Here is a 22,819-nt window from a genome sequence, read left to right as displayed (position 1 = left end):
TTGCGAGATGAACAGAGGAAAGACCGTGCACTCGTCAAGCCGTTGGCTTTATGAGTGAAGCCTCTCTGGACATGTACACATGTTGATCTGCTGGTGTCAGCGGAACCGGTTGACACGGAGGAAGTCAGAGACAAAGAAAACTATACTTTAAACCGTCATTACCTGCTTACCATTTTAAATGCGTCTGCCTCTCTAGCCCGATTGTGACCATACGGGGGAAGCTGCGTAAGGTTTTGGACTTGATCGACCGTGCCTTCAATATTGCTACTACAAAGGGGGGCTCTATTTGCGGTGACGAGCCTCGGCACCATACTCGACCAGAAAATGCAGACTGAAGCGTCCCGATACCGACAGCAGCACTGTGATGGGTGATCGTGGTTTCTAACGGCTCAGGACTATCCGCGCGTGAGGCCAACCAGTGGAACCTTTAACTTTGACAATTTTTTGCACAAAATGAAACCTATACCCTGTTTTTTTCATGTGGAAAGGCACAGCTACGCCACTGAAACAACAGGAACAGAAGTCGTCCACAATAGGCTTCGGAACTCCTCACGGAGCCTCACTTCTGCATTTGTCTCGTGTCAAGAGAGGTACTGGACGAATTTATACAATGCAGTGCTTGACACGCAAAGTGAAACATAGAGCTATATTCGCGAATCGCAAAACAGAAGTCGAGGTTAGACTGCAGACACGCACGAAAAAGTGATACGAACACCCACCGAAAGGAGGTTCATTCTCGAAAGGTAGCTGGTTGCTCGCACGCCTCCTGTCGTATTGATTTGTATGTCCCTTCGCCAAGGAAGCAGCCTCACCGTGCCTGACTTTGACGTAATTCCAAACGTTGAGTCGCAGCCGGAATGTTCGACATCCTTGGAAGCACATGTGCAGTCGTGCCACGCCGTGACTCTGCGGTGACCTCCTCTCCCCCCCCCCCCCCCCCTGCTATTTCATTTCTGAGAAGAGGTTGGAGATGGACCAACGGCTTAGTATTGAGAGACACCCGCATGTGGAGGAAAATTCGGGCCGGAGCCGACACACACAACCGGATTCGGATTGAGGATCCCTTGAATCGTCTGGGCGTGGCCTGTCCACGGACTGGCGACTTGGTACATGAGGGGCCTTCCGCAGAGGACTCGCTGATCGGAGGCAGTCGGCACGGTAGTGACCGCCCTGCCGTCGTGTGAGCACACATTTTCGGCTGGTTCCTGTATGAAACGTACACTTTCTGGTGGGTTGCTGAGCGTCACACGGGGTTGGCAATTCGCGGGCACATCCCGACTTGGCCCACAGGCATTCTTGAGGATGGAACGCGTGCTTGCGCTTCTGTCCCTCCCGGCAGGTGCACAGTTTAGACGAGGGGGAGAGTGTGCGAATCCGGGTTCTTTAACTGGTGGTGTGATGAAGATCTCGGCTTCGATCGGCGTGCTCTGAGACTGCCCATAAAAAGGTACTGCACGCGGCTTCGGATGGTCACAGACAGGCGCCCGCAGGATGCGAGACCGTGGAGCTGCCGACGCCCGTGTTGTCATACACTCCGTCCGATCAGGTTGCTGGAACGTTGGCGAGCATGAGCAAAATAAGTCTGATCGCTGCACAGCGGGGGTCATAGACGGCCGCGGTGTCTTCAGTGCACCACCCGCTGTCCGCCGTGGCTGCCCGGCCGGAGGTCTCGTGCTAAGAACTGCCGAACCATTTACTGTAAGAGTGAAATCGCAATTGCCGGCGTTGGAGGAAACACAAGCTGCAGGCGCAGCGTCTACGAGCATCGGCTGCGGAACCTCCTGTCTCTGACTGTTGATGACTCGCGACCGGGCTGTGCCCCCGGCAATGTTGGCAGTGGGGCAGAACGTGCACGAATAGTCACGGGAACTGTGCAGCGTAGCATACGGAGTCGCGCCAATAGATGCACGAGTCGGCAAGGCGTGGGGAATTGGAACGCCAAGAGGCGCGACAGAGGCTCGACTCGGATGCGGTTGCGCGCCAACAAGATGCTGTGTGAACCGTCCCGAATCCCAGTTCAATTCGTAGGAATTGCCGTAGCCGCCAGTGTCAATGGGCAACTCACCGCCCGTCATGTGCTGACGCCTCGCAGTTGCTCGGTTGCTAAAGTCCTCGTGGCGAGCGACTGGCGGCTGCGTAGAATGCCTCGTTGGAAGGTGAAGCGGCGGTTGCTGTGCAAACCCTGGGACGGGATTCGCCTGAGCCGGCACTAACAGGACTGGTGGCCCCATCGAAGGAGAGACAACGACAGACGGTCGCGCTTCCTGCTGACCCCGTGGCGTCGCCTCAGGACACCCACAAGCGCATGTGGGTCCAACGGCCGGCGGCGGCACGACAGCGCCATAAGGCGCTTCTGGGGCGTTGGTGACCTTTTCACGAACAACTTCGTCTTCGGAGACAGATTCTTCCGACTCACTCGAAGAACTTTCAGAAGAGGGAGGGCTAGGTCGACGGCGCGTTTCCTTCTTTGCCACAAAAGATCCACTGCGGGCCCGAAGAAAAATAGGATGTTTAGCGTTGAGGAACCTTGAGATTGTCGGGAGTTCGTATTGTCTCGTGTAAGTCATGCCAGTATCCTGCAGCATGCCCTTATGCAATGTTTCGTATCCTGGACCATCAACGCCGTAGCTCGAGTCGTGTCGAATGTACTCGGGAGCCCGAGAGCGGCCGATGTTGACCGTCAGGAGGCTGTCGTCTCTTTCGCTCGCACTCCCCCGGCGGGAGCTCCGGCTCTCACGACGGCTCTTGCTCCTTGATGTGTCCGCCTCACGAACAGCAGATTCAAATTTTCCCGAACGCGAGCAGGTCGCATGGGGTCGGACAGGCGGACAACTCCGACTACGTTGGCAGGACTGGCCACGGGGCGTCCACTGGAAAGGAGGAGTATCTTTAGGACGTTCAACTGCATCACGAGCATGGCGCCAGAGGCTGCGCACGAGTCGGCCGTCTTCGCGGCAAACGGGGTTAAACTCAGAGGCTGTTACAGCGAGCGGTTGCCGAACAATCGGTATCCGATCCAACGGCGGGCGGCACGTTTGCTCAATTGCGAATTTCTGCTGTTCCTTCTCTTTCTCGAATCGCGAGAAGGCACGGTGTTGATGGCACCTGCGAGTGCAGACGACAGTTTCGTCCGACGAGTCAGAGTCGGAAGTGTCGGTGCTGGCATCTCTGCTTGGCCATAACCTCCCTTTGGGGGCACGGGAGTGCGGCGTGTGGGGGCGGGTTCCGCATGATTCGTGCTTCAGTTTAGAGGCAAGAGACGAGCGCGCGGACTCCTTTTCTGTGATTGAAATTCCGTGGATGGACGCCACCAAGGAATGGCGTGAGTTTCCGTCCTCATGAGGACGAGGCCCCTTCGAAGAGCCGACCATGGTGCACGCGGGGCGGTGGACGAACTGAACTACGCGACTCAGGCAGGGCGCGTTACCTCGGAGCAACGAAGACTGGAGATACAGATCCAGCAGTTAATCCGCTTTTTGACCCTCAAAGATTGTCCTTTTATCCAAACTCTCGCTCTCGTGAGGAATGGAAATCACCAGAACCGTCCGTGGGGGCCGGAGGAGCAGGTCAGCGGCACCCGTGCAGCGGGGCTCACATTACGCGACTCAACTTTCTATATTTCAGACATGGTGTCTTCCTTCACTGCTTCCTAGCAGAAAAACTTCACCAATATGAAGGGACAACAAGACACGTCCCGAGTTAAAGTCATGTTTCTTCTATGGGCCTTCCCAAGCGACCGCGTGTTACAGCGGATTGACTGTGAATCTCACCCGGCAAGGCACTTCCGGCTGCGCTGTCGAAGAAACCGGAGTTTTGGAACAAAACGAAGTCACCTCGTACTCATATATTTTCCGCTGTGATGAAGTAACCACACGCCCGGAGGCAGGACAGGGGGCGACAAAACTACCTTTCTCCACGGGAAACTGCATATTCTACGATACCCGTGCGAGTGACATCGTTGACTTCCAGGCCGAGATCGTACAGGAACAGCCAGCGAGGTCGGGCGCCGATGTGCCGAGCGAAACGACCGTCGCAGAACAATCGAAACTTTGGCGGGAGACAAAATAATCAACGCCCTTCGTAGGTTGGGCTCCTCAGCTGAGAGAGCGCCTCCAACTGGATGTGGAATTGATGAAACCCACTGAAAGGGTTGCTTGACGAGTGGAAAAGAAAGGTGACACGGTATCGACATGCTTTGTTGCGCAGATCCCGGCGGCAACTGCAAGACGACAGCTAGCGGCTGCAACGGCTCGCTGACTCGTCGCAGGGAAGAAATGAGGGACGTGTTCGCATCAAGACACGAGGAAGCAATTACACAGCGAAAGCATTTCGTCCCTCAAGGGAAAGTATCTACACGAAACCAATTAGGATGGGCTGCTGGAACACTTGTTTTCTGGGCAGCAGCTAACGTGACTTCGCGTGGCTCCGAGAAAGGCAAAACGAATAGAATTCCTCAATCGACGTAAATAGGCCAGTCCTCGAGGGCGGACAAGACAGCAAAAGAGTACAAAAACAGCGTTAGTAGTGCTTAAGGGCACTTAAAAATGAAAGTCAAGTATGTGTTTGTATACATCGTTGTGCATGTCTTCCAGCGTCAATTTACCGATGGAGGCACCCATTATCCAGAAACTCGAACAAAGTTGTCTCTCCAAAGTCTGCCAGTTCGTCGGGCGCTTGAAAACCCATCAAACCCATTTGTCTTGCCTGTAGAGAGGGGAAGTTCGCACCGGCAAGATTGTGTACCGTTGGTAAGGTTCGAGGGCAGTTACTGGCCGCATTCTGCCAGTAGGCAACGAAGCATTTGTGGGCATAACCGGCAATAGTTCCTAATTTCAAAATCTAGAAAATCCTTCTCAGGCAGGCAAAGATATGCCGCACCCGAAGCTGTTATACAATGCGATAAGCGATCACTGCATACAAGCACTACTGAGTAGATATGAGGACACGGGAACTTCATTACCGTGTCGCACACAAAGGGGGTGCATATCCGACTGCTACGTGTTTTTCAGCAGACGAAGTTACCGGTTTCCGAAGCTACCTTCTTTGCCAGGCAATAAAATGAGGAAAATCAACTGCATTCTTTTGGACAAAGCAGACGCAAGTCCCACCGTTGCACGAGCTAGGAATATATCAGCAGCATGGGAGGCTGGATGCGTACGTAGTCTTTGTTGACAGCAGTTGCTCCGGAGCTGTCTGCGTTTCGGTTCTCGTGATCTTTTTTGAAGACAGTGGAGCTTGCATCGCATTGCAGCGGCTTCAGAATCACGAGTCTTGCTTCAGATCCGCACGTCAATTAGAAAGCGTACGTATCTCAGTCGTTAGACACAACTAGATGCACATACATCGTTCTTAAGTCTCCGAAGAAGGCTTTCTGTCGCGGTGATTCCCCGTCAAGCTCGCCCGATGGCTCTTGTTCATGTTCTCATTTTTAACATGAGGACGTTGCGAGACGTTAGGGCGTCGTGGTGCATATGTCCCATGCCTGGCATAGCATCTGCGGGGGTCTCGCCGACTCGTATGATGCCTTCCCTCCTGTAAAATGCAAAGTTGCTTGTTCCACTGCAGCTTCCAACCCGGGTTGTTGGCCACGTTCTATGGATCACGGATGACGAAACATTTTGAAAAGACGATATTTCTAGAGAGGGTCGTATACGATCGACGGGGAGGACCGAAATAACCTGTCTCGGGATGTACGAGTCACCTCGATTCACAAAAACACCATTCAGCTGCAATTTGATAATTTGGATCATCCCTGAAACGACGTACATGAAATCATTAAGCGACTGACCTTATGTATGTTTCGCCATACGCAGAGCTTCACCGACTTGTGGCAAGAGTTGGGACAAGAGGCTGACTGCTAGCGGAAGGCAGGCAAGGCCCTATTCCTCCGGTTTAAGCTGAAGTTGTGTTCACCTCTGTTGCGACTCGATAACGCCTAACAACAGGTTTCTTGTTCTCCGTTATGACCGGAAGTGCATGCCGTGAACCAATGAACTGCTGAATAAGGAGCTACGCAGCTGCGGTTTTGTTTGTGTGAACGGAGGCCCGCGCACTTGTATTTTTGAGCGCGGAGTGAGAGCCGGGAATTGAGCTTTGCCAATGGTGTCATCTCACCGCTTGGGTATGCAAAAGATGTTGTACAAAAAAGAGGCAGAGCTACAGTGCTTAAGCAACGAAAGATTTCGGTCATAAAAAACGCTGCAGTTCTCGCGTAGCTGTTGTTTGTTTTTTCATATCTGTTCACGCTTTGGTGTTAGACTTTATTCCAAGAAGACCATAGGCTGTTGATTTTCACTAGTATATTGATAAATAGCGTTCAGCGGGTCCCGTATACATTAATGTCATCTTATCTGACGCGCTAAAGAGCATTCTGTCCCCGGAATTGCCTGGCATATGCCCATTGCTCGTACTGTTCCTTTTCCGCCACGACTTCGTCACCTTGAAAGCTTTTTTGCATGTTGCACGCGCTGTTGGTACCCAAATCCCCCCAGAGTTCGCCTAAAGAGCACATGAGTATGGCTGTGGGCGTTTCCTTTGTTCTGCACGGTGCTCAGGGGGGGGGGATGAAACCTTGAAACGCGTAGCCTGTGGTGACTAAGTGGTCTACCTCATGAATCGTCTGGGAGAACGGTTGCAGACAGATAACGATTCCATAGCTCGAAGGTCGCAATTCAAGGCCGTACAGGTCACATAAGGGGATCAATTTTGCCATCTCCGAGACGCAACCGCAAGTTCGGCTGTCCAAGATTCCGCCGTTCTGAAGTAAATTCATTTTGAACAATGTTGGATTGCGCATCCTGTATTTAGTACAGTTGAGTGGAAGATGGATTCACCTACAGGCACATATACGCAGTACATTGCTTCTTTCGTCTCCCATACAGAAGGAAGGTTTTTTATAAGTGTCACTTGTGAATGTTCCCTCAGCACGGAGATTACCCGTAGACAGCATCGTTTCTTTGGTGGACGCTGCAGCTTAGCCCTAATTTTTGCTCCCTTTCTACTGTTATATTTATTTGGCTTCTTGTATCTCTCTTCTAAAAACGCTTCACTGTACGGGTCCATCCGGTTTCCAACGAAGTGAAGGTGAATAATCACGCAGTGTTCGTTTCCCTCGGCGGCCGCTGTAAGCAGCGAAAGACAGACTTGGAAAATCCTTTCGCGTGACGTTCCGTCTTGCTGGTTTATTGAGAAGTTTCTGAGAGGTCGATCCTCCGACTAACAACACTGTGCCCTATCCAACAAAGTTACCGGAGATTCTTTTTTTTCTCGGGATTTTAGTACTGCCACTACACACTTAGGATAAGGTTTTGTAGCTGTTGAGTAGCCGTCCAGTCACCAATCATCGCTTCGGCTAACCTAGCCCTTTCCGATTTTGCTACTTAGACACCAGCATGTTTAGCACAGATCCCTCTTTGAAAAGCACATTTTCCTAAGAAGATTCGAAGAAGGTGTTCGATTACGTAAAATGGAAAGGTGCCTTCTTTTGGCAGCGGACCTCGACCTTTTTTCGACCCCGGTGAAGGGGTCGAACAAACCGGTGCGATACGGAATTCAACTGCAGCTCCGCGAAAACTCCGCCTTTAACAGGGCTCTTTAATTAACAAAGAGCTGACCATGCGGCTTCGAAAAACCCAAGAAATGTAAAGCTGCTTCATCGAAGCACTCTGTAAGCCCGATGTATGGCAGGGGGGGGGGGGGGGGGGCAAGACCAGGTCGGGTGACCATCGGCCGGTCTACCTCTCGCAGGAGCCAATCTTTGTGAAGAAATCAGGACAAACAGTAATTCTGTCCCTCCGGAAATGGACAGATATATCGACAGAGTTCCCAGGGTCGTTTTTTGCGGCTAACTGGTCGATCTTCGACGCGTCTATTGCAAGTTGCCAGCAATTGAACGGCAGATATGGTGCATGCACACCCGTCCACGGCGCATGCACCGTTGTGCCGACGCTGGGACATCTAGGTAACTGGAGGTTTTTCCCTGGAAAACCACACACGCAATTACCCCGTCTTCCTTTTTTGTTTCCCATCTTTCCCCTTGATGTCCAAGACCCGGCCCGATTGTCGACCGCTTGCCGTCTTGACTGTCGTGCCCATCTGCATGTGAATAACAGGGCCCTTGCGCACGTGCCAACCTGTAAAAACACCGCGTTATCGATATAGACCAAAATGGCACAAGACGAGAGTCCTTCCTATGGACAGAATCTGCTGAAGTGCACTCGCCCAGGATGTGGAAAAAGTTACACCGAAGCAGAAAATGATGAAGGAAGTTGCATTCATCATGCGGTAAGGCAGGCGGAGAAAACGCGAGTTCCTCGCCTTGGAATTCGACTGAGCACGTCGCCAGCTACTCTGTGTTCCCACTAGTCGCGTCCGTATTCCTTTTCCTGCAAGACCATCAATGGATGGCATCTACAGAATCTAGAGAAAATACACAGGTGGATACAAGCACTCGTAGATCTTTATGTGGATACAGGAACCTACCTTCACTCGATACACTCCCTCAACGCGGAGCTGCGATAACCACCACCGAGCTGCGTCTGCATAAAGATATAATCTCTCGATGAGAGAGTAAGAGCCACACTTGTATGCCAGATGTATTTCCTCACCTTGTTCCTTTCCTTTCCGTGTCGTCCTGGTTTCCGATTCCAATTTTTTCTCAGGCAATGCCGATCTTTCACGACGGCGTGAAGAGGTGGCCTTGTTGTGATGCAGAGGCCTGGGACTGGACAGACTTCATGGCAATTAAAGGTAGACGAAGAAAGGGAAAACGCGGGGAATTCAGAGAAAAAGGCGAGACATTCGGAGAGGAACGGCTCCAGGAATGTGGGGAAAAAACCCGGGGGCCGCGCGTGTCGAAGGCGGGATCGCAAATTCTCTTGTGGTCCTCAGGTGGAGTGTAGCTGCGTTGGGAAGCTTCGCCTCGTGGTACGGCAAGGCATTTCATCACCTTCTGGAATGGATTCGCGTGAACGACTAATCTTGGTGACCCTGTTCGTTGCTCTTTGTGCCTTTTGGGCCCCTGTGATTCCGAGGCAAGAGCGCGAAACGGGCAAATTGTATACACGCATAGATTTGTAGATGCGCTGGTACACATAATGTGCACTTGGCGTTTTAAACGAGGGGGTTGGCTGTTGTGGGATGTTCACGCTGTTTAATGCTCGGAGAGAGAACGCTCCGCGCACTCTCCGAGCGGTGTCTGTTCCACAGGTTGTTCCGTCGGCAAGCATACATATGTGAAGCCTTCCAGGCCTCCACCAGTCGCTGCCTCCCCTGCACCAGCGCAGCCTGAGGTTGTGAAGGATATCGAAGAATTTAACCGGCGACAAAAGGAGGAGGAGGTGAGGCCGTGCTCACAATTCCTGCAAGGTTCGGCGCGAAAACGAAGCACACTGATGGGCTCATCCACATCGTGGCACGTAAACGCATGTGAGATACAACTGTTTTCTGGGCACATTTGTATTGATCTCTTTGCAGAACCCTGACTTTTCTCCCTCTCTACGTGCACATGCATAGTGCGTTATCTGAAACCACATATATAGATATACTGCATGCCCACGAGAAAGCCAGTCCTCACACAAATACAGGCACATGCATATGCATGCACGCATCTCTACTTGAAGGACACGAGTTCATGAACAATCGAATATATATATATATATATCTGTTACTGTTTTGTGTGTGTATGTTGGAAATGCATGCTGTAGGTAGCTCAGTGTCTTCTCTGGTCAGGTCAGCCCGTGCTCCGGTAAAACCCCAAAACGTAGCCATTTTGTGGAGCTCCCCAAATTGTCACTTGTGCGTGTTAGGAGGCAAAGAAACGCCTGAAGGAAGCAGAAGCGTCGAAACCACAAACTCCTCTGGTAAGCGCAGACGCGAAAACTACCCAAAGGCATGTCACTCCGCAGCGACGTCGCTAGGGCATGGCAAGCACGACAATCGCTGTCTGTTTCGAGCCGGCGCTCTTGCGGTCTGGTCTTAAGCAGGGTGCGCAAATGAGATGCATGCACCTTCATGCGCATGCAGCTGGACGACCTCTGAGAGCAGTGTTTTGGAGGAGGCAAGCGTGTTATGTAGGCAACGGTATTAGCCTTTGTGCTGCCTTTTCTAAAAGGAGGACTTCGAGGCAGTGCGCGAAGAGCGGGTTACATACATTTTGTGGGTCGGTGAACGACGTGCGGATGTCGTTTCTTTATACAGATACATATATATATATATATATATATACCTGTACGCATTGGCGAACTTATGCAGATAACCGCGTGTCTACCCATTATATATATGTCTATGTGCACGCTCGTGGACGGACTCTGGATAGACGGAAATACGCGTATGCATCCATGTAGCTACCTGCATGCGTATACGAATGGAGAGACAAATTGCTAGTTCTGAATACGCATACGGGATGTGAATACGTAAAGGCGTATTCGTGTGTGCTGATGCCAAAATGTAGTCATGTCACTAGATATGTCTACATAGCGAATCTTCACCAACAGCCGGGATGTCATCTCATTTCTGCTCAATGATCAGGTGACTCCCGAAGGGAATTACAAATGCAGCAACAAGGGATGCAACAAAGAGTACTCGCCGAACACAAATTCACCAACGGCCTGCAAGTGGGTTTCTTGTCTTCTGTCGTGGAGATGGCTGAGTAGATAGATTGATAAAATTCTAGATGGGGAAACAGCCTGATGTTGTGGATGCGCATCTGTAAACGACTGGAGAGACGGCGTTGCTGTCAGGTAGATCGGAAATCGGTAGGGACATCTGCGGATAGGCCCTCTAGGAAGACAGGCAGGTAAACAGGTAGGAAGATGTAGGGGTATAGGTAGACAGTTGCGAGCAAACAGCAAAAGAGATAGCTACAACATGCCCTCATCAATCGTCGTCCAAAACCTGAATCATTGACGGAGGCTTCGCGATCTCGTTCGACGCAGTGGGGCTTGTTGACGTTACTCAAATGCGGTTCGAGTTACGGTCTCTTTTGTCCGTGCCTGTCACCTTCAGTTCAACCCAAAAGTGACCGTTCACGCTTTACCGTAATTTTAGAATGTGATTGCTTCCCTCTCGTTGGGTGTTCTCTGCAGATATCACCCTGGGCAACCAGTGTTTCGGGACTGCATGAAGTCGTGGACGTGCTGTCAAGCGAAGAGTTACGATTGGGACGAATTCATGAAAATCGAGCCCTGTCAGACAGGTGTGCTTCAAAGACTCCAAATAATATATATATGCATTCGGGCGTTGCTCGCAAGTTTGCGTGCTGGAAAAAGATTCTCGCGCATCGTCCACGACGCAGGATCTGCTTCGCGTTCGTTGGCAGGTAGTGATCCTGCAAGAAATCTGGATTTGAGTTGGTGTATGCTCAGAATGAAGTTAGTGGTTTCGTAGGGGGTGCGACACAACGTCCAGAAAGACGAGTACTTTGAAAACGTTATCTATGAAAGAGCTGTGCGAGTGGAAAATCTTTCTGTCTGGTGGATTATGCCTGCGTGGACTGTCTTGACAGGGCCGCACATCCCGAAAATGGTTCCTCAGTCATAGTGACTAGTTTGACCACCTTCCGCAGGTAAGGGACTGTTTCACGATGCTCCCAGGAGACGACGACAGAAAACGTAGAGACAAGGTCTGTTCCATTGATGCTTATGCATCGCTCCATCTATACAAATCTCTATTTTTAGGCGTGTTGATATACAAACGTAAATGCGAGTATGAATATGCAGTAATTCATTGCTTCTACGGTAGATGTGGACTGGTGTGTCCCATTAAGGGAGGGAGCCTCTAAAAAACAAAGGGAAGCGAATCGCTCTGCATCGCTTCTGTATATGCATATATTTCCTCTCTTTTTGAAGCTCGTCACGTGCACCGAGCTACAAAGAAGCTCACGTGTAAGTGACGGGTTCATGGTGAGCGGAGGCGTGCCACGTGTAGCATAAATCTTTTTTGAGACCATTCGTGTGTGCTGAACGATCCACTATATTTGCACTTGGGTTCCTTTGCGGTGGTGGTGTGACTATTTTTAGCACTGAAAAGAGTCACTAAGAAAGCACAGAAGGGACAGATTCAATTTCTTGATTATGGGGATGCTCCTTCGAACATGCCCATTCTTCGTAAGAGATGATGCAACACTAGAAACTCGTATTCGCTCTACACCGCGGCCGAGAATCTGGATTGTGAATCTAATTTTGTAAGCAAGACTATAAATTCTTATGATTACCACCAAAACCATCCGTTCGCATTTTTCCTCGTCTACACGTTGTGTCCTGGCCTCCTTGATTGGACGTTCTGTTCCCTTGCAGCTTCGGCACTCATTATCGAAGCTGAATGAGGTCCCGTCTTGAATTGGATAGCGTAATTGCGTTTTTTCCTCCGGTAACGTCTCGCAGACGCGTTTGTTTTTGCATGGCCACTTTTTGTTTAGGGAACAACAAAATTGTTCTGCAGGTCGGTCTATGCTACCCAATTGAGGCAAAAAAAATCGCTTTTTTTACGCCTCTCTATGCTGTCGTATGAGAAATGAATTTTCGCGCCAACAAAAAGCCTTCCACGGCTAAGTTCTCAGAGGGCCGCAGAGTGACCTACCTGTTTTACCAGTTTTCTTCTGTGCCGTGAACGCTTCTTCCTGGTGTTTCGTTCTTCTTGTTCTCTAGAAAACATGTTACTGGGGGACTCACGCTGTCCAACATGCAACAAAACAACCTTGCCTTTGTTGCTCTTGTTGCATCCTTATTTATTCACGCCTCTGCGTAGCGGGGAAACAAGCTATTATTGACTGTACCTATACCATCTTTCCACATGGTTACCTTTGCCTGAAGCAGCATCTCCGCAGAAGGCGGCAGTGCTAATCCGTGCTCTTCCCGGCCCTTACGACTGTCCCCACGTAGCAGCAATCGGCGACAAACGACTCTCGGTTGTCGCACTTGATGATAAACGTTTCCTCCTCCAGGCTTAGCAGTCTCACACCAGTCAAACCTGACTAAAAACGACGTTGTAGAGGTTTTCTCCCCCTGGGGAAACACCCGTAACGATATTTCCTTCGATGCATCTTTCCGTGGGTGATGTGTCAGCCAAATGACACGGAGCGAGTGTGTCGCCGCGGCCCTTCAATTAGCGTACGAGTACAACACTCCCTACTTCGGTTGGGTGGCATTTCAGTAGAGTCTGTTGAATAGTTGAATGCGATGCCGTTCCCAAGATTCGAAAACGCCCGTCGCTTTTTTGTTAGTTTACTGAATAACTCCGCTGACCGCATCGACTCAGCAAAGCCTTTAGAGAGCACCTGCGACTCGCTGATCCAACGTTTCTTACAAATGTTTGGCAACATCGTGATTTGTCCTCTGCTACCACAGCGTATATCTGCTGACGCCGCTTAGCTGAGCGATACGTATCCCTTTCACCTGTCATATATCGACTAACACCTAAGCAAAAGCCGTACACTCTTGCGCGTAAGGTGAGACACTCGAAAATTATGCTCCCCTGTTGCCTCCTTATTTGTTGGATCCACACTCTAACTGAAGCCTCTGGAAAATCCGGCAGAACCGGAAAATGTTCGATTAGGATGTGGAGCGGACTTCCGCCACCTCCTAAGCTGAACAGCTCTGGCAAGTAGTAGAAATAACATTGATTATTTAAGTTTTGAAAATAGAACAGATCTCGAGAAACACGAACAAGACGACGCCTACATATACCCATAACAAAATAAGTCCAAGGGAAAAGAGTACACCACACACGAAAAAAGCCACCATAATATCACCGATACATATAATATAAACACAACACGTTCAGAAACGGCTAAAAAACATCATGAACACATTCAACCACAGATCGTAAAAAATTCAGAAAAATTGTCGAGACATGGATTTGTGTACGGGCACTCTTAGAAATCCACTGAAGCATCTTTCAGCAATTCTCAAACCCGCTGGTACTCGAGCGCGTACCTTCTCGAACGGACACCTCAAACTGTCGCACCACGGAGTTCCGTGTCGACACAAAAAAACACAAGCGTCTACATGAATTATGGAGGAGCATTGAGTATACGCTTGGGGCCATTTAAACCGCAAGGTACAGAACAACCTTGGGTAATTGATTATCAAGCGTGTTCCCCAACTTTCTACCTGGCTTACCCAATGGACACAGAGAACACGCAGTTGAATTAAACTGTCCCTGAGCACACTTACAATGAACACTACCCAGTAAAAATTCCAAAAACTTTTCACCCAACTTTTAATGTCGCCGAGGCATGAAACAGAAACACCCCATACACAACGAAACAAACTCGGCGTGCTTGGGGCGCCTGCGATTAACTCGGTATGATACTCTGGCCCTCTCTGATTTGGCTTCCGCGCATCATAACCTTGCACGGCACCATAGCCCAATGAGATGGCCACGAATACAGCACATACACCATCATCTAGTATGACAACCCGGTCGATTTCAGACACTGAAAAAGAAAAGGCAGAATGCCAAATTACTTACCGTTGGCACTGTTCGCATACGCGAGTCCCACCGTACGGTGACAGCAACAGAAACAAGGGAATACTTCAAGGAAAGCTAGCGGCATAGTCCTAGGCACATCCGTCGGCTCAAGCACTGCATCCCACTACATTGCACGCAAGACACACAAAACGTACCAGGGAAATGTCTAACTGGACTCAAAGTATTCGCGCTGAATATCTCCACATAAGCCATGTTATGACTTCAGAACAGGTCTGTGTGGAATAAGATATCATCACCAGAGACATTCCCCTGGGTTTAGCGTCACCAGTCTACTCAACAGCGACACATCTTCCATCGTGTTAGTATCAATACGTAAAATACAGAAGGAACACCACGGGATGCTACATTTAAGGGTTCACTGATACGGACATGATTTCACCCCAGAGAACACTCTAGTCAACGCTAGCGAACACACACCACAAAGATGAGTCACAATGTAGAATGACACGAATTCACGAGCAGGGTTACATTCCACAGTGTCAAAGGTATCAGTTTTGGTAAGCAGTTAAGAGTTGACCACATTTGGTCTCTACCATTCAGAATTTGATGGTCTTATCTCATCACTGTCCCACGATAATATATATATATATATATATATATATATATATATATATATATATATATGAAACAGCTATTCATTAACGTCAGAAATAATGATTCCTCACAGGATCAGCTTTGGTAAGCAGTAAAAGGTTGAACACAGCTGGCGGTTGCCATTCAGAATTTGATGGTCAATTGTCTCATCCTCCTGTGAGGTTGGATACAAAAGCAGAGGATGGCCGATCTTGGAAAACGCAGTTGCGGGATCTCTCAGGCAGTACGAATAACATAGGCAACTCATACACGAATTGTGTCGTGGGTGTCCTAAGATAGTCATCACTAGATCCGCAGCCCGCGTCACTGAAAAAACTGATGTGAAGCTGAGAAACCAGACTCTTGTTCCATTTCCGACATGTAAAAAAACTCGCTAGCCGAGGGAAACCTGTTCTCGGTCCTTTAAACGCATTTAGCAGTCACCGAAACAAACTCAGAAAGGGCCAGCATCACCTAGGCACACAGGGAACTAGAAAATGTCTGTCAGTAAGTTCTACTCTCTCCATTGAAAGCGACCAACGATTGGTGCTCACGAGTCAGCAGACCGTCGTGATTGTAGAACTTGAATCATCCTTAACGACACATTCCAATTCTCCAACGCCACACATTAGGACGGACGCACTTTAAGTAAATGACAACTGTGGACACCTTACGGAAAACACACAACTATCCATACAACAGGGATCAGCACATGGTATCGTTCCGCGACAAAGCACGACAAGCATGCACAGTCGTTCTTCGAAACGACTCGACTGTCCTCCTGAGATTCAACGCAGTGACCACTGATTTGCGCCAGGCGCCGATCACTGCGGGCGACAAAAGAGAATCAATCTCCCACGGGTGGGTTAGATGCAGACACACGACTTGTCTGTTGACATAGCAACCAAACGGTCGCACGTGCGAGCAGACCGTACCCGTGGGTAAGGGAAGAAAAGGCATACGTACACGTGTGCATTTCACAGATCCATGGAACCGGAAATTCGCGATCGGCAGACTGTCAGACTCGTTTATGTTAGCCGCATGTGTGTTCTCAGAAACACAGACCAATTAAGAGAATCATCACCTGCTGCCGTAGAGACCGCGTTATCCACCGACTGTCGCTTGCGTCTACTAACCACAAGCTCTCAAAACTTCTCGTTAAATCCAGCAAAGGTGTACCGCATGATTTGTGAGAGGGGGGAACGGAGACAAAGCGATGAGGCCGAAAACAGGCAAGCTAGGTCTCAACTTTATCCCTCATTGTACAGTCTAACACGCGAGAAGTCGACACACGATGCAGATGCCCATACATTTAGCTAAAGGGTAAACGCGAGCATATGCGTCGGGTCCGACGTGTGAGCCTCGTGAACTTTGCATTGAAGCTGTCACCAAGATGACAAAATCGAGCAATACACGGGTACGCGACCATTCCTCGTCACCCGCTTGAAAGGCACGAAAAAAAAGCGAGCAACAATGGGGTGAAACAACAAACCAGGGTAAACTCACGAAGCAATATTCTATGAAGAGCACAAAAATGGCAAAGTATCAGCCACCGCCTTTTGCGGATCAGAGTTTTCCCTCATCAACCAGGCGCTCGAAAGCATCTGGAGCTCAGACGGCACTTCCTTATATTTGGGTAGATTCTCATCAGCTGTGGCGACTATAGAGAAACAGAAGCTGATTTTCTGCATTTTCCCTGTGGGCGACGATTTCCAAGGGTGGCCCGTGTGTGAAACAATCGAGCCCCCCCAACTATGCCTAAGTAGCCTCAGCTTCCATCTGACCTCGCGATGGTTTCTCAACTGCCCTGATTCGTTGAAAACGAAAGCACGGCAGACGAGATAGGACTTGAGGTCGATAGGTCACTCTTCTACACACCGAAAGAGACTCGTGCATGGTAACTGAACGTGATAGTTCTCCGAACATGCATTCCTTCCGTGTGAGGTAGAGTCACTCATATGAGGAGCGAAAGATGTCTTATCTCCCCCGTGACGAATAACACAACACCCCGCATATGCTTTACCAGTGACCCAAGAGCAACCTGTACTGAAAAAGAAATAGCAGGCGCTTCTGACTTCACTGGACAGAACAGGACACACATCTGTGGAGTTGAACACGCCGGCGCATGCAACTGCACGCGACATCAAACCAATTTAAGACTTCAACGATTGGGCTCACATTTGCACAAGAAAGAGCAGTCCCAGAAGTCAGAGTCATGGAAGTAGGAATCAACATTAGGACCCTATGAGGGCCTCCATCTGCCCCGAAAGATGGTAAAAAAAGGTCTCATCACTCAATTCTGGGTTTGACTGCTCTCTCACGTGGGAGACAAGAATTTGCACAAGAAACGACGGCCAAATGTCAGTTCATTTTGTTCATTTTTCCGATCAGGGACGGCGCGAGCGAGCTCACGCCGCCGACTCAATCAAGAGGTGTCAGGAGTAGAACCAGATCATCACTCGATGGCAACGTTCACAGATATTTACACGCAAGCGGACATAGTTAGGCGAATGTGTGCACGCAGCCCATAGAACGCGTACATTGTGTGCGCCACGCCACGGGCACAAAAAACAGGAAGCTCCCACAGTCGATGCAGCCGCATGAGCGCGCGGGAAAAGTTTCTTGGCTGTTCGCAGAAAGAGCACACGCCCCTGTCTCGCTTTCCGAACGCCGTGCTGAGGCTCGACGCTGGTCAGAAGCGCAGGACTCTCATTGCTCGTAATCTAACCTCGACGACGGCCACCTGGTGCACTACGCGCAGGTCGCCGCGAACGCGGAGCCGCACAGAGCAACAGAGGAGATACATGAGGTGAGACTGACAAAACGAAGGCAGAGACCGGCCACGGCGGTCAGTCAAGATGCAGGTGAGGGGAAATCAATCAGAAGATTGGATTGATGCATCAGAAGCGTCAGACGCAAATTACCCATTTTATATAATCCGTTTTGGATCATCATGATTCCTCTCATTACCAGCAGAGACTAGGTCACAAACGACGGGAGCGCCCGAACGAAAGCAACGAAGTAAAAGGACATGCGTGTATCACAAATTAACATGGACAGACACACGCAGAAGCCTTGGGACGTCTCCCTCAGACGATTGACTTGCTTCTGTGACAGCTGTGGCTGCATGAAAGAAGACAATCTCGCTTTCATCGTTCAGGCCTCATTCACTGCCCTCGTCAAAAGTGCCCATGACATCCCCAGGGGAAATCGCTGGGACTTCGAATCATTCTATCAATCGAACTTAGCGACCTGAGGGAAGAGTGGTGGCTGACGGAGATCAGCCACTAGACTCCTCGGTGCTAATGGGAGATTGAAACAAGATTTGTGCCGCAGAGGCAGGAGACATCACACACGGAAGGCTTCCACACGCACCACAAACACAGGTAGCCAACGCACATACACGACATTCCTTTCAATGTCAGTACTAGACTGGTGGAGCTGTTGACACAGGATGTCGGAGACCTATCGCTAGTCGTAGTAGAGAAACGGAATCGACCTACTGTTCTTTGTCCTTACGGAGCCTGACGACTGCCGTACCTGCAGAGACACCGTGGCTCTTCCTCCCGGCGAAGAGACGACATGGGTGACCTTGCTCGGCTATAAAGGAGCGAAAGTTCAAAAAGGATATTGGACGGTTGCCGCAGCACCCGAGAATGACAGTCCTCCGGCAACAAACGCTCCGGGGCCAGCATCAAGATAACACAAAAAGTGAAAAGGAGAAGGTGTTTCTTCTTTTCAAGAGACAGTTGTCGTCGGGGTTCCACCATGTCGCTTTTCTGTTCATCGCATCACTATGAAAATCAAGGACACATATTACAGTCCTTCGTCGAACCATCCCTCCAGAAAAACGAGATCTCCCCCTTCCCGATGAAGAGTTTTACAGAACTAACGCGTGACACACAGTAAAGCTCAGAGGAAAAGCCCTCGAACTGAATGCTCTCCCAAAACTGTACGTGTGCATAGGGAAATGTCTCCACCTTTCTAGGAGTTTCTACACTCCCAACCCTGCGTCCTTTACGTTCGCTGCATCCGCCCCTCCCCGAAACGCGCAGAAACAAAGTTTCCTTCGTTCTCTCCACAGAAATCTTATGAAAAGAAGAGGAATTCGACAAGTGCAATTGCGGATAGTCTCCTTATGCCTCCGCCGCCATCTGCTCCGCAATCATTGCGATCTGTACAGAACAAAGCCACACCACAGGACACCCCACTTATGAAATGCCTCCTCTACTTGTCCAGTGCCGACAACAAATACAAGAACGAAATTTACACCACACGTTGGGTTGAAACAACCAGCACAGAGGAATGACGCGAAAAGCAACTGGACCTCATACAGGCTCTTCCGTTTCGGTGTCTCTACACCCTATGTCACTAATTTGCCCACCTGCGATTTTAAAAAACAACGTACAAGAAAGTCATTATATCTATTCGTCCTTCTTTCCTTACCTTCTGTTGCACGCGCTCGCGTCTCTGGGCCTTGGTCAACTTCACGTTGCGAACGTACTGGCCCTTGGCGGTCTTGATCACGTTGCCCTGTCGGACGTTCTGGGCGTTGGCGGCTCTCTCCTTCTTGACGGGGTCGGGGTTCTTTCTGATTTGTGCATGCGCGTTCTTGTACATAGCCTCGATGTCGTCAGCCTCGATCTTGTTCTTGATGTACTGAGCGAACTGAGCGCTGTACTTCTCCGGGTCTTCCTCCTTCAGTTGACGCATGTAGTCTGCCACGTGGAGGCCCAAAATGCGAGCGCGGTGCGCCTCAGGGTCATAGGAGCCCTCGCCTTCGCCCTCGGGCTTGGAGTATCCGGGGAACTTCTTGATGCCGTGGGGGACGTGCAGGCCTCCGTCAGCTGCGCCCTTCATGGCGCCGAAGACGCGGTTGCCTGAAACATGACAAAAGCGGTCAATCGCCCGAAACTGCATGACTGACCGACATCAGGCGCCGTCCAGAGGTCGAGTATAGACACATCACCACCAGACACCCCGCCAGAAACAGCTTGTAGGGACCAAAAACGGGAGGCGAAAGAAACCATTCACGCACCCTTGGAGTCTAGTGCGGCAGCAAAACGCAGATTGGTGTGCCAAGGCTTCAGACTGCCACACGAGGGAGGTCCATACAGAGGCTGCGACAAATCGGGGAGACAAAACCCACGAGAGACATTCTTCAAACAACAAACGGAGGACGAGAGAACAAACAGTTCAGACCTTCGCGGCGAGGACGCAAAGGCCAGCCACACAGATACAGGAACGAGTAGGTAAGCGCCTTCAGTCGGGGAAAGAAGATGTTAAGTCTCAACATGCACCAAAGGTGCTCAGACAGTGTTGAGCTTGATTAAGAGAAATCATCAGCCAGGCCTATAGACAGACACCCGTGTACGCAGACACACCATGGACCTTGGCTTGGCGCCTATTTCCTCGTGTGGGCCTGCGGATCTTTGCAAACCCGCAAACGGCCCCGGTTGCGCTGTCCAGACAGTTCGACTCACCGACGGTGGTTCTGACGATGCCGACATCGAGGAGGACCTTGAAGGGGCGGCGTTCACCGAAGTTTTCCTCAATGTGGAACTCTTCCCCGGTGGCCTCGACGCCCTCGAAGGCCTCAGACATGCCGAGATGCTTCAGCACGCGTCTGGCCAGAAGGAGACCGGTGCAGTAAGCAGCGGCGTAGTTGGTCAAACCGATCTTGACGCCATAGCGGGGCAGCTCGGTCGACTCTGCGCTGGCAAGGATGCGGTCTCCTTCGATGGTGGAGTAAACCACCTGGCAAATGATCCGCTTGTTTGTCAGTCGCACCACCAGGCGGTGCTTGTGTGCGTTGTACTTGTTGCGGTCTTGGAGGACCAAAGCACGGCGAGCGGCGTAGTCGGTCTTTCCCTCTGCACGACAGGCGCACGCAACACGCAGAAGCGAAGGATTCAAAGACTGCCGATCCTTCAGCCCACGCAGCGAGACCCACTCGGGGATCCCAGCACCAAAACCGGCTGGGCTCTCAACTGCAACTGGCAAAATCTGCCGTTCCTCCGAATACTCGTGAACCCCAGTGTCGCCGCCGACAGGTCGACAAGAAAGCTGTGGAAAGAAAGCCATTTGTCGGTTTCAGGTGGCTACATATTCTCGGAAGGCGCAAAACAGCTCTGCTGACGAACACGCGCCTCAGCAAGGCCGACGACACTCCGAAGAGATCATCAGCCAAGGGACAGCAGTGAACGACCGTGTCAAAGCTGTATTAGAACCTCCCTTTCCCCAATGCTCGCACGGCACACGCCACACGCACCCACCCCCGCGACACTCGCGAACGAAACTACCCACCAACGTGCATCCGAAAGCGAGTCGAGATATAGGAACATGCACGTGCAGATACACCCACACACTCGGGAGGAACCTTTCTTTCACATCGACAGGGATGGCCCATGCACCAGGATACCCGCGTTGGACACCGAGAACAATGCAGGCAAGGAAAAGAGCTACGGAACAACGCAATCAGAGATTTTACGCTGCCAGACTCGAAGGGACACACGGGGAAAAAAGCAGAAAAGCGTTTGGCGCGAGAACGCCGCGAGGCCTGACGCACAGCAATCCTCGGTTGGTCTGTCGCACTCCATGCGAAACCTTTTTTGCAGGGTGGGCAGGACAACAGCCACGTTACGACAAGAGATGCAAAACGTACAAAAAGCCTACGGCGGGGACACAACAGGGAAGCGTCCAGGTGGCAAACCCTCGAACGGCAGTCCGGACGCTGGCGACGGCGACCGGACGGGAAAACGCATACACATCTGTGCACAACTTCTGCCCGCCCCAAACACCCTTTCTGACGACGGTCTGTGCTTCTTTCCCCATTTCTCCAATGGCAGCCACTGGAACGGAAAGGTACAGGAAAGAGCGAGGAGCTCGGCGACAGGGGCGTGGGGCGGAAGTTTCAAAGTGCTTGATACCGGGGAACAACAGCACAAAAAAAGGGGCGTGGATAAAAAGCGCGCGTTGACAAAAAAGAACGACATTTGCACCTGCAAACTACGGTTTTTTTCACTTGTTACCATGCTTTTTTCACAGCACAACAACGCGACAGTCCCCGCTCCACTTGATGGTGGGGTATTTTTTTCCTAACACGTACGTCGCCTTCTGCGGTACTTGACCTGGTACCGCTTGAAGTACGCCTTGTTCTTGAGCGCCTTGACAAACGCCATTTTCTGCGAAGAAAAAGGGCAGGAATTTTCTTCTGCCAAGGCTATTTACGCGGGCACACGAACAAACAAACAGTGATTGAGCACTAGCCCACACCCCCAGAAGAGCTCAGAACCCCCGCGAGGGCGAAGTGTACGTACAGTCCGGCCTTGATTGCGGTCGGATGACGCGCGCGGCCTCACCCCGCCACCTTCTCTGTCTCGCGTTAGCGCGCGACGATTCTTCTCTCGTGCGATGCTGGGTCTCCACATGCGAGGGGAGAAATAACACCGTCCTCTGGGATCACCACTGCCTGCCCGACCATAAGCACGACAGGCGAGAAGCAGTCACAATGTCCCTTCTCCGCATGAGCCATGACAAATCGCGCTTTGCGCAAGATGCCGCAACAGCCTAGCCGAAGCACATGTCGACAACGTGCTATACAGACAACCGCTAAAACGCGTGCCCACACCTCGTAAAGGTGTGAGAAAGTGGGGACTCCTGACAGCATCGAGAACCCGCATTTCAATCGGTGAGGCCACGTGCAAGGACCAGGACACTTGTGCTAGGCGCCTCGTTCGCAAACAGTGCTGCACGG

The 22,819-nt window shown here is 50.8% G+C and overlaps 3 protein-coding genes across 3 annotated transcripts; 1 reads left to right on the top strand and 2 right to left on the bottom strand.

Moving 5' to 3' along the window:
- Window positions 1-983: 983 nt before the first annotated feature.
- Window positions 984-3,371, bottom strand: NCLIV_010220 (conserved hypothetical protein; the record flags this gene model as incomplete). Its single annotated transcript, XM_003880537.1, has 1 exon — window positions 984-3,371. The coding sequence occupies one exon, from the start codon at window positions 3,369-3,371 to the stop codon at window positions 984-986; it is 2,388 nt and encodes a 795-aa protein (XP_003880586.1).
- A 4,795-nt stretch (window positions 3,372-8,166) lies between these two features.
- On the top strand, window positions 8,167-11,538 carry NCLIV_010210 (putative rar1; the record flags this gene model as incomplete). Its single annotated transcript, XM_003880536.1, has 7 exons — window positions 8,167-8,283; window positions 8,661-8,748; window positions 9,208-9,338; window positions 9,807-9,860; window positions 10,528-10,613; window positions 11,085-11,194; window positions 11,504-11,538. 7 exons carry the CDS (start codon window positions 8,167-8,169, stop codon window positions 11,536-11,538), a joined length of 621 nt encoding a protein of 206 aa, XP_003880585.1.
- A 7,661-nt stretch (window positions 11,539-19,199) lies between these two features.
- On the bottom strand, window positions 19,200-22,244 carry NCLIV_010200 (hypothetical protein; the record flags this gene model as incomplete). Its single annotated transcript, XM_003880535.1, has 4 exons — window positions 19,200-19,238; window positions 19,510-19,943; window positions 20,547-20,936; window positions 22,172-22,244. 4 exons carry the CDS (start codon window positions 22,242-22,244, stop codon window positions 19,200-19,202), a joined length of 936 nt encoding a protein of 311 aa, XP_003880584.1.
- Between the last annotated feature and the right edge of the window lie 575 nt (window positions 22,245-22,819).

The sequence above is a fragment of the Neospora caninum genome, chromosome IV (assembly GCF_000208865.1).
Source record: "Neospora caninum Liverpool complete genome, chromosome IV".
NCBI lineage: Eukaryota > Apicomplexa > Conoidasida > Eucoccidiorida > Sarcocystidae > Neospora > Neospora caninum.
This window is presented reverse-complemented; position numbering and strand designations above follow the sequence as displayed.